General features: G+C 38.0%; 1 protein-coding gene across 1 annotated transcript; it reads left to right on the top strand.

The window, feature by feature from the left end:
• The first annotated feature begins 5,702 nt into the window (after positions 1-5,702).
• On the top strand, positions 5,703-7,709 carry LOC117619406 (amino acid permease 3-like). Its single transcript, XM_034349356.1, has 6 exons — positions 5,703-5,823; positions 5,965-6,192; positions 6,301-6,394; positions 6,509-6,723; positions 6,836-6,975; positions 7,056-7,709. The coding sequence occupies exons 1-6, from the start codon at positions 5,703-5,705 to the stop codon at positions 7,707-7,709; spliced, it is 1,452 nt and encodes a 483-aa protein (XP_034205247.1).
• Positions 7,710-12,577: the final 4,868 nt, after the last annotated feature.

The raw sequence follows: 12,577 nt of genomic DNA, 5'->3' as shown, positions 1-12,577 counted from the left end.
TCAAATTCCTCAAATCCCATTCCTCCCATCAAATTCCTTACATTCTCATATCACATCTTACTTCTGCTGCGATGTCAGGAACCCCTACGATTCTCTCCCTTATTGCAGACTCACAGAAGCATGCGATCAATCCTGCTGACCCAACTATTTGGACTCGTGCTTCTATCACCACCACCAAAGGTTCTTCTTTTCATACGTCCTCTCAAAAAGCTGCATGGATTATTGACTTGGGTGCTACGGATCACATGACATTTGATCCTGGCCAACTTATTAGTCTCAAATCATCCACTCTGTCGGTGGTGTTTGATGCTAATGGTACCCCCTCCCCTGTGGTTGGAGAGGGATTTCTATCTCTTTCTACTTCCCTAAATCTAGATTTTGTATTGCTTGTTCCATCCTTGGATCACAACTTGTTGTCTGTTGCATAAATTACTACTACTTTGGGATGTACTGTAACGTTTTGGCCAAATCATTGTGTTTTATAGAACATCCTCACAGGAAAGACGATTGGTTGTGATACTCGGCGAGGCAAACTCTATTACTTGGATTGTGCATCAGATAGTGAGACCAAGGTTGGTCAAGCTTTCACAACCAATGGAACTCGTTTTGAGGGGGAGAAAGACAAAGTTTGATTATGGCATAAACGTCTTGGGCATTCCTAGTTCGGGTATCTTAAGAAGTTGTTTTCATCATTATTTTTCAGTCTTAATGTTTATAGCTTCTAGTGTGATATGTGTGAATTGGCTAAGAGCCATCGTGTCTCGTTCCAATTAAGTTCAAATAAGAGTTTGGTTTCGTTTTCTCTTGTTCATTATGATGTTTGGGGGCTTGCTAAAATTGCCACTCCAGTAGGAGCTCAATGGTTTGTCACGTTTATAGATGATTGCACACGCATGACTTGGGTTTCCCTTCTCAAAACTAAAGGGGAAGTCAGTTCTAGGTTTCAACAATTCCATAAAATGGTAGAGACTCAATTTCATGCTAGAATTCAGGTTCTTCGTTCTCATAATGACGGAGAATTTTTCAACCATGATCTTAACCAGTTCTTACAAGATCATGACATCATACATCAATGCTCATGCCCTTACACTCCCCAACAGAATGGAGTGGCTGAAAGAAAGAACAGACATTTATTGGAAGTAGTTTGTGTCTCTCTCTTTGGTGCCAATATGCCACGATCTTTTTGGGAAGAAGCCGTCGTCTCTGCAGCATACCTCATTAATCGAATTTCCTCTAGTATCCTAAATTTTCAAACACCACTTCAAACACTTCATCACCATATCCAAACACCTCCCACCCCAAACCTGGAACCCCAGATTTTTGGCTGTGTTGTTTTGTCCACTTACATGATCACCAACAAAGCAAATTGGATCCCCGAGCCAAAAAGTGTGTTTTCATTGGCTATGCACCTCATCAGAAATGATATCAGTGTTATCATCCTTCTAGTCAGAAGATCTTTGCCTCCATGGATGTTGTGTTTCGGGAACACAACTTATATTTTTCAGCATCACAGGAGGAGAATCGAGAATCCACCACTGCTCAAATTCTTGATTTTTTTGCTATGCATTAAAACGACCTGTCGCCAGTGGAAAACGAATGGTCGCCCTTCCTTAGTCCTTCAAATTCGGAGAACTTGCTTCAAAACGACAGGTCGCCAAAGGAAACTGATCATTTGTCTCCACGTTGTCAAAATCAGGAGGAGGAAATTGAACCGTTTTATGAGATTTTGCATGCTTCAGCTCCAGTACCACACCAATCACCTACTGAGGAAGTCATTCAGGTAACATCTTTCCTTGAAGCTAATAACACTAATGAAATATCCCATGATGATTTGATTTCAGAAGGCACATAGCGTATATATCAGTTTCCAGAAATGAAGAACCGTGGCAAACCTCGAGTACAATATGAAGCAGATCTTAAAACCAAAGGGAAATACCCCATCAATAATTATATATCTCTCAGTAAATTATCAGAGTCACATGTGCACTATGTGAAGCAGTTGGCTGACATATCTGTCCCCAACAATGTAACTGAAGCACTAAACGACCCAAAATGGAAAGAAGCCATGAATGAAGAAATGCGAGCTCTTCAAAAGAATGTCACATTGGAACTCGTGACCTTACCTCATGAAAAGAAGACAGTAGGATGTAGGTGGATTTATACTGTGAAACTCAAAGTAGATGGACCTATTGAAAGATGTAAAGCTAGATTGGTGGCGAAGGGGTACACACAGAGATATGAGATAGACTACTAGGAGACCTTTGCCCCAGTAGCCAAGATTAACACTATTAGAGTCCTATTGTCTCTAGCAGCAAATCTCGATTTGCCACTACATCAGTTTGATGTCAAAAATGCATTCTTACATGGAGACTTGGAAGAAAAAGTATATATGGACTTACCCCTAGGATGTAATTCAGCTCTTGACAAGAAGAATCAAGTTTGCAAGCTTAGAAAGTCATTATATGGGTTAAAGCAATCTTTCATGGCATGGTTTGACAGATTTACTAAATCTATGAAGAATTTTGGATATACACATAGTAATTCAGATCACACCCTGTTCTTGAAGTGTGATGAAGGAAAACTTACTGCATTGATTGTTTATGTAGATGATATAGTCATAACTGGAAATGACACAGAAGAGCAACTAAAGTTGCAAAAGTATTTGTCTCAGGAATTTGAGATGAAGGATTTAGGTGATATGAAGTATTTTCTCAGAATCGAAATAGTAAGGTCAAAAACTGGTATATTTCTGTCTCAAAGGAAGTATGTAATGAATCTACTCACTGAAATAGGAATGCTTAGATGTAAACCTGCTGACACACCCATTGAGATGAATCACAAGTTGTGTAAAGACATGGACCAAGAACCAACCAATAAGGAATAGTACCAATGCCTTGTTGGAAGGTTGATATACCTGGCACACACAAGACCAGATATTGCATATGATGTAAGTGTTGTTAGTCAGTTTATGCATTCACCCAGTGTTTCTCATAGGAATGCTGCTGATCGAATCTTAAGATACTTAAAGTCAGCCCATGGGAAAGGATTAATATTCTAAAAAAATGGAGATCTTGAAGTTGTTGGATATACATATGCTGATTGGGTTTACTCCATTATTGATAGACGTTTTACTTCGGTTACTTTACTTTCGTGGGAGGTAACCTAATCACTTGGCGGAGTTAAAAACAAAATATGGTTTCTTGGTCTAGTGCAGAAGCATAGTATTGAGGAATGGCTCACAGAGTTTGTGAATTACTGTGGATCAAGACTATTGACATAATAGGGCTTCAAGCAAGAAAAGCCAATGGAGTTACATTGTGACAACAAGTCAGCTATCGATATTGTTCATAATCTAGTTCAACATGATCGAACCAAACATGTTGAGGTGGATAGACATTTTATCAAAGAAAAAATTGAGAAGAAGATCATCCGCTTACCATTCGTAAAATCAAAAGATCAACCTATCTTAACAAAAGCTGTTTGTGGCAGAGTATTTCATGACTCACTTACCAAGTTGGGCATTGGTGACATATATGCACCAACTTGAGGAGGAGTGTTGACGTGAGTCTCTTAATTAATCAAGGAGATTTATTTCCTTGATTAATTAAGGGATTTACTTTCCTATTCTATATAGTTGACAAATCATTGTATAATTAAGAGATACTATCTTAATTGATTATTGTATCTATTTCCTTGTAAAATACTCATGTAAACTCCTATATATCTCCTTATGGAGAAGAATAAAATCCAACCTAAAGTATTCAAACCATATTCATATTTTAGCATGAGTTGCATTTGAAAATGTACTCAACTTTTAATTGTTGTCCATTCAATCCAAATTCATATGACCAAACATACCTAATTAATAAATTTGTTTAAAGACAATTAAGTTCATAGCTCCTGGACTCCAACAGTGTTATGAATTCCTTATATACTCTCTGTGTTTGTGGGAATGAATTATGTAAGAACAATTGTCGGGTCGTTTTTTACCATTTTCAGGAACTGGCTAAGGTGGTCTAATAAAAAGACAGACTAAATATTATTAAATTTTTAGGATATGAATTTATACCACATATGGTAAGTTACTGGAATTCCAAATGAGGCAAAACAACAAATTAAAATGCTTATCTCTCTATTTTTTTCAGACAGATTCTTTGTTGAGGGTTTAGTCTCATTACCTAGAGGAAATTTTCAGAGAGAGAGAGAGAGATGGATGGCAGGTAAGGGCTCTTAAGAAGGAGAAGCTTTTTTTTAAACACAACCAGTCATTCCAATTTCAGCCATTGGCATTTTTTGGGACAATATACCAGTTGTGGCCTTAACAGTGCTCAGGTAAGTGCGATTTGAAAATGCCATGCCTTTATTCGTGTGGCCATGACCTTTTATTTCTGTCTTTTTTCTTTTTGGTCTTTTGTGTTTCAGCAACTCGACTCATGATGCAAGATTCTTTAATTTTTCTGAGTAGAAAATTTGTGTTGGTGGTGTTTGCTAACTTCATCCCATTAATAACATGTTCACTCATTTCAATGGGGAAATGAAGAATAGAGGAGATGACGAATGAGTACATGATCAATTACTCCCTTAATTAATTTAATTTTTGTTTTTTTAAGTATTGGATTAAGGATTTTAATATGGAATATACATAATTTCGCCTCCTTATATGTTAGCAAACGTAAAGGAAGTCACACATTAGAATAATTTCAATACTCTTAAGTTTGTAAACACATGAAAAATCAAGAATTGAAATAATTCTAATATGTTAGCAATTCCTACTTTCCTTCCAATCACTATCTATGCATAAATTTTACTTTTTATGTTTTTGATGAATTATTTTACACGTGTTAAACCGTAATTTACAAAAAGAAATGTCTCCTTTCAGAAAAGGAGGCAGGAGACAAGTGGTGTCCTAATTCTATATGCATGCAAAATGTTAGTGTACCTCAAAACAATGGCTTTTACTGCTCTGGGTCATCACCGTTTGGAACAAAAGGCAAATTGAGGAAATTTCAGTTGTTGAAAAAGAGAGCATTAATAAAGTGGTCTGGTGGGTCAGTAAATTTCAAAGTTTGGGAGAGATCTTGAAGTCTTTGGGATGTGTCTGGGTCGTTTAACCCAAAGTAGGTTTTGTGCCTTTTTTCCTGGAACGGGTAAATGTTACCTCACTCCCATTGGGATTGTGTATATGGAATGAAATTCACTTATGGTTTTTTTATTCACTACAACTTGACAAGTAAAGTGAGTTACAGGATCTCTCTCTCTCTCTCTCTCTCTCTCTCTCTCTCTCTCTCTCTCTCTCTGTCTCTCTTCGAGGCACTTCGTTTTTTTAAAATTAGACAATAATATAATTATTTATACCTTATTTATCAGATGATGATGTCTCATAAAAATAAGACATATTAAAACCAGTCGTATCACTACATAAGATGTGATTAATAATGTGGTCAATAAATATAGTCTAATAAACTTAGTCACATTAGTCAACAGTATATGTCACTCTTTGGGTATATGTCACTCTTTTGGTGTATGTCAATCTCGGAATGAGTTCCAGCAATGACAGTTACAGACAAGGCTCAGATTCATTAAAGAACAAGACCCATCTGTTTTTAATCCCTTATTTTCATTGATTTTGAAGAGTAAGGAAATATTTGACTTGTATTTTACATGAAAAGGCTAAGTTATGTGTTGGTCTTGTTGTAGCAAAGATGGGTGATCACACTACCACAAGGAACCTGCAGCTCCACCACAACCCAGTTTTTGATGTCTCACTCAATGTGCGAGGAGGCTCCAAGTACATTGATGACGATGGCCGTCCGAAACGAACTGGTAAATTATACTTCTGTAATGGAGGTCAAAGCTTAATTTTTGGTTGCAAGGAAAACACCTTGACAATGCTAATAAAAATGCATGTACTTTATGTTCATGTTAAATTGTTAGTCATTAATCTTTGTCTTGCTTGTCCACCAGGAACTGTTTGGACTTCAAGTGCTCACATAATTACTGCTGTGATTGGATCTGGGGTTCTATCCCTGGCTTGGGCCATTGCTCAGCTTGGATGGATTGCTGGTCCTGTTGTTATGGTCCTGTTCTCCTTCATCACTTACTACACTTCAACTCTTCTTGCTGCCTGCTACCGTGATCCGGTCACTGGAAAAAGAAACTATACTTATTCGGATGCTGTTCGATCCAACCTTGGTGAATTTTGCTGATGTTTTGATCTTTTTGGCCACATGAAAGAAGTGTTCTTTATTCTTTTTTTTGGTCCAAAGCTCAATCTTTGTTCTTCTAATTTCAAATTTTCAGGTGAACTTCAGGTCAAATTCTGCGGATCTGTTCAGAACGTGGTCCTTATTGGAGTTACTATTGGCTACACTATAGCAGCAGCTATAAGCATGGTGTAAGTCTTGAGTGTTAAAACTCAATTAAGAATTTGGTGATGTTTTGAGTACATATTATGTTACTTATTTTAAAATGTTCATTGGGCTTATGGTTTTTGTTATTGATTAAACAGGGCAATAAAGAGGTCTAACTGCTACCACAAGAGTGGTGGAAAAAATCCATGTCATATTAACAACAATCCCTACATGATAGCTTTTGGTATCTCAGAAATTGTATTGTCTCAAATTCCAAACTTTGATAAGTTGTCCTGGCTCTCCATTGTTGCTGCAGTCATGTCCTTCACTTACTCAGGAATTGGATTAGCCCTTGGAATTGCTGAAGTTGCTGGTACAAATAGCTACAATTTGCTGCTATGCCTCTAAATCTGAACTTAGTTTTAAGAATTCAAGCAGTTCTAGTAAAGTTGACCCGAGCTTGTTTTTGTGCTTTTGAACACCAGTAAATGGAAAAATCAAGGGAAATATCACTGGAATTACCATTGGCACTGTGAATCCAATTCAAAAGATGTGGAGGACCTTCCAAGCACTTGGTGACATAGCTTTTGCCTACTCTTACTCTATCATCCTCATTGAAATTCAGGTTTATATCTTCTTCCAAAGTCACAATGCCATACATTTCGCTGTGATTTATGTATTTAACCAAACATTTACATGTAACAGGACACAATTAAATCCCCACCATCTGAGTACAAGACAATGAAGAAGGCCACTCTATTTAGTTTGATAGTGACATCCATTTTCTACATTCTGTGTGGCTGCATGGGCTATGCTGCTTTTGGAGACTTGTCCCCTGGAAACCTCCTTACTGATAAAGGTTTCCACAACCCATTTTGGCTCATTGACATAGCCAATGCTGCCATAGTGATCCACCTTGTTGGTGCATACCAAGTGTTTGCACAACCCATTTTCGCACTCGTTGAGAAAACAGCTGCAGAATTTTTCCCAAATAGCCAATTTATCACAGAAGACATCAGAATCCCCATCCCTGGTTTCGGTGCCTACAACTTTAACCTCTTCAGATTTGTTTGGAGGACATTTTTTGTGATCATAACCACTTTGATTTCCATGATCCTCCCATTCTTTAATGATGTGGTTGGATTTCTTGGGGCTTTGGGATATTGGCCACTCACAGTTTACTTCCCTGTGGAGATGTACATTGCTCAAAAGAAGGTACCAAAGTGGAGCACAAGATGGATTTGCCTCCAAATCCTAAGTCTTTCTGTCCTTGTAATAGCACTAGCTGCTGCAGCTGGCTCAGTTACTGGTGTGGTTCAAGACCTCAAGATCTACAAGCCCTTCAAGACCAGCAGTTGATTTAGCAAAGCCTTTACATGCAGTGCCATTCTAGTTTCTCAATGCAAAAGACAAGAATTCTAGCAAAACCTTACTGAAATTTAATTTCTTGCTATACAATATTTTTATCTCCAACTGAGTTCTATATCATCAATCAGTCTGTGCATTTTACATATTGTTGGGAATTATATCCAATAATGACGGTAAGGATCTTAAGAAGCTCTTGTATTTCAACGTCAGCTACTAATTTCACTGTTTGGAACACTTAATTTTTTTTAGCATGAACTTTCTTCCTACATAAACTAGTCTGTTTTTGGAAATCCTTTATGTTAAATCCATCACTAGTTAGCCTTGATGCATGCATACACACATACGTATACGTATATATATGTACAAGTATGAATTATAAAGTTATGTTATAGTAATTTTTTAGTTTTGCCAAAGTTAGGAAGGAGGAGGGGGTTTTTCTCACACACACTACAAGAGTGTTTTAGACTACTGATCTACAAGTAAATACCCTTTTCTACTAGGCTAGACCCTGTTAGCTATGTATGTTGTAGTAGTTTGCATGGCTAACATTTGGTTGATGCAGCACAGCCATATGCTCAAAAGGCATGACTTGTAATATCAAAAGTTTTGAACTGTTACTAGAAGTACTATAAAAACTACATCCCAAAGTTGAGGAACTCAAAACAATGGCTCTTACTGATCTGGGGGTCCTGGCTGTTTGGAACAAAATAGAAGTTACGTGTGAGAGTTGAATCTTGAAAAGGATAGGAGGGAGAAAGTGCTTTGGCGGGTCACGTTGGATGAAAATTTGGAGTCTGTTGCACACAGGCAAATATTGCATTGGTGGTTGACGTTTGAGTATTCTTGGGTCTATTAGAGACCCTGTGGCCTTACACTTTCTTGCCACAGAATTGCTATATGCACCTCCCATTCCCATTTTGTATGCTGACTTCAATTCATGTCTAATGTTTTTAGAAAATGAAATTGAGAAAACGAATTTACATTTTCGAGATTCGAGAATGCGTTTGGTAACTTAATTGGAAAACATATTCAAAAAATAAAAATAGTGAAAATGTATCTGGTAGTACCAAGGATTGAAATATCGGCCAATACACCGATATATCGGTATTTTTAACTGTCGACACCGATACTGGAGGGTAAGGCCATATCGACGATATATCCCCGATAAGTGCGATATTCTGGATATTTTGCCGATACCCCCAATATTTCCCGATACCATAACATAACCCAAAAAGAATTCAGAAGTTTTGAAGGCAATTGAAGCAAATTGAAACCCCAAAAATAGCTAATCCTTGTTCAGAACCCTATAATTTATTAATATGAAGAATCTATGCATAATTCACTGCTCACATACCTGCAATCCATCTAAAGAGGACATGGCAATCAATTTTGGATCTATAAGCATAGGAACTAGACCTAGTACTAACTCAAATGAATCTTATAATGGCTATGGTTATGTCATGTCTGATTATAGTGGAACTAGTTATGGAGCTCAAGATGATGAAACAGATTATGGACCCACTAGTTGGGTTAATCCTAACTATCCCATACATGGGAGGACAATAGGGAGCTCAAGAGAGACCTATGTGCACCATGTTCAAACATGGCTTACAAACTGCTCTTGTTACATGACTTGGTATGACTATTGTATGAATCCATATGGTTGTTCCTCATTGTTTGAACCTCATAGGAGTTCTTCATTTATGTAGATAGACACTTATCTAAATTGTAATCCAATGTTTAAACAAACTATGGATTTATGCATGGTTTATTCATTCTAATCAATATTTTATTTTCAAACTTTTCATTAACGTGCATTACATACCACTTATATTTCATCATATGTATATCTTATTATTAGTAAATTTTAAGTTTATTTGTTCAATACATTCATTGATAATGTACATAACATCTATGAAAGTTTTACACCAAAATTATGTGTTTCAATGCTTATATATGTTATTTTTGTTGATTTTTTCCCAATACCTAAAACGATAACGATATATCCCCCGAAATATCCGTAAATTAGAGGCTCGATATTATCTGCATGGCCGATATTTTAATCCTTGAGTAGTACAATTTGAAAATAACCCAAAAAAAAAAAAAAAAAAAGCTACCAGGCAAGTAAATAGGCACGTAAACGGGCCTTAGTGCCCGTTTGGCATTGCTTATTTGGGGTAATAAGTGATTTTTTAAAAATTTTGAGAAGCTCAACCCGTTTGGTAAACTGTGAGAAAATCACTTATTGTAAAAAATTGCTGTGAGAGAAAGCTATAAAAGAAAGCAGCTAATGAGGTGCTTTCATTTTCTGATTATACATGAATCAGTTTCGAAGAGGTGCTGGGTTTAATGATTATGCAGCAATCATTTTCTGATTATGCATAAAATCAATACCAACAACACTTTTAACAAAAATTTTACCAAACGCCAAACTGCTTTCTCTCACAGCTGATTTCTCTCACAGCAAATCTGACAGCGATTATTTTCACAGCACAGCAATGCCAAACTGGCCTTTAGTGCCTGTTTGCAATTGCTTATTTAGGGTGATAAGTGATTTTTAAAAAATTTGGGAAGCCCAGCCCGTTTGGTAAACTATGAGAAAATCACTTATTGTTAAAAATTGCTGTAAGAGAAAGCTATAAAGGAAAGTAGCTAATAATGTGCTTTCATTTTCATTCAAGTGGGAGAGAGTTTGAACCTTAGCCGCACTCTAATCCCCTTTCTCCTTGCTAACAACCAACCGCGAGGAAGCTAAGGGGGGTAGGTGGCCACTCCCCTCCTCCCCTCCGCCCATCTTCCCCTTCCTCTCATCATCTCCCATTCTTTTTCTCCCATATTTTCCTTTCCTCTTATCCCCTCTTCTCCTCCCCTTCCCCTCCCCAGATAGTCTAGATCTGTTTGGATATAGGTATGTTTGTCTGTTTGTTTTGTTTGGTTGTTTTTGCAGTGTTCCAGGTGACTGGTGTTGTCTTTGTTTCGGTGGCGGCGATAGTAGTGACACTGGATTGTGTCTCTCCTTGGGAGAGTTGTGATACCTGATGGCTGATGTTTTGTCTCTGTTTTAACAGCGGCAGCAGTAGCGACACTGGTGGTAGTTGTTGGGATCTAGTGCTCTTCACTACTCTGCGCCGACCGAAGAACTATGCTTGGTCATATGAGGTTTTCTTTGTTAGGTTCTGAGTTGAAGTGGAGTGCTTCTCATGGGTCTTTTTACTGTTGTTTCTATGTTCGTCCTCCGTGTTCTCTCCTGATTTTTGCTATGGTATGACTTACAGTTTTTATGGGTGTCAAAGGACTATGATTTTGCTCATAGAAGACTTATTTTGACAATTGGGATGTTCTGCGGTCCTTTCATGTGGGTCTACTGTGCTGGTCTCTAGTTGTGGTTCTCGTCGGAGGTTTTTGTGTTAGGTTTTGTTTTTGACTTATTCTTTTATTGTAATGGTCCAAAGCGACCTGAATTGGACTCTCCTGTTAGTGCATGACATGTGTGGTACTCTTTCCTCCCCTGGGATTCTTGTTCTACGAAGGTTTTAACGAGGCCACTGTATCATGTCGCTCTTTGTACGTCTGTGGTTTTATGAATGAATTCTCCTTCTAAAAAAAAAGGTGCTTTTATTTTCTAATTATGCAAGAATTAGTTTCGAAGAGGTGTTGGGTTTAATAATTATGTGGAAATCATTTTCTGATTATGCGAAAATCAGTCCCAACAACACTTTTAACCAAAAGTTTACCAAACGCCAAATTACTTCCTCTCATAGCTGATTTCCCTCACAGCAAATCTGACAGTAATTTTTTTTACAGCACAGCAATGCCAAACTGCCCTTAGTCTCTCTTTAACCCTTTTGAAGCTGTACATCATTTGGGTTTCTGTAGTTTTTCTTTTGGTGTGATTACTGTGTTGTGTTAATGAGAGCTGAATACGCTCATATAACTAGGCCTAGATCCATTGGCAATTTTTGGGGGACAATATTTGAGCACAAAGTTTTTCAAGCTTTTAAATCAATCACCAGATGTGGCCTTTTGTAGTGCTCAGGTAAGTGTGATTTGCAAATGACATGCCTTTATTTATGTGGCCATGACCTTTTATTTTTGGTCTTTTGTGTTTCTGCAACTCTTGACTCTATAATTTTTTTCTGCGTAGAAAATTTGTGTTGGTGTTTGTTAACTTCATCCCATTAATAACACATGTTTACTCATTTCAATTGGGGAGTTATGAATAGAGGAGAGAACGAATAGGTACATGATCAATTCTTTTATATGTGTCAAATCATGATTTGCAAAAAGGAATGTCTCCTTTAAAGAGAAGAGGCAATCAGTGTCCTAATTATATGCTCGCAAAGTGTTAGTGTAACTCAAATCAATGGCTTTTACTGCTCTGGGTCATCACCGTATGGAACAAAACGCAAATTGAGTAAATTTTAGTGTTGGAAAGGAGAGCATTAAGAAAGTGCTCTGGTGGGTCAGTAAATTTCGAAGTTTGGGAGAGATCTTGTGTCACACCCCGGACCGGCTCCGCCGTAGCAGGATATTGTCCGCTTTGGGCCTGGCTACATTCTCACCAGCCCGCACGGTTTTGTTTCTGGGAGCTCACGAAGCAACTTCCCAGGGTGGTCACCCATCCCGGGATTGCTCCAGCCTCCAACTCGCTTAACTTCGGAGTTCCTACGAACCCGAAGCCAGTGAGCTCCCAAAAGGCCTCCCACTATATTGATGCGAGGTGTGCCATATAAGGCACATCACCCCCTCTCCGTTTGGTCGATGTGGGATCTCACAATCCACCCCCCTTAAGGGATCCGACGTCCTCGTCGGCACACTCGCACCACACGGCAGAGTGGCTCTGATACCAAACTGTCACA

Source organism: Prunus dulcis, chromosome 1 (assembly GCF_902201215.1).
Source record: "Prunus dulcis chromosome 1, ALMONDv2, whole genome shotgun sequence".
In the NCBI taxonomy this organism is placed as follows: Eukaryota; Viridiplantae; Streptophyta; class Magnoliopsida; order Rosales; family Rosaceae; genus Prunus; species Prunus dulcis.
Note: the sequence above shows the minus strand (reverse complement) of the source record. Positions and strands in the feature narration are given on the sequence as shown.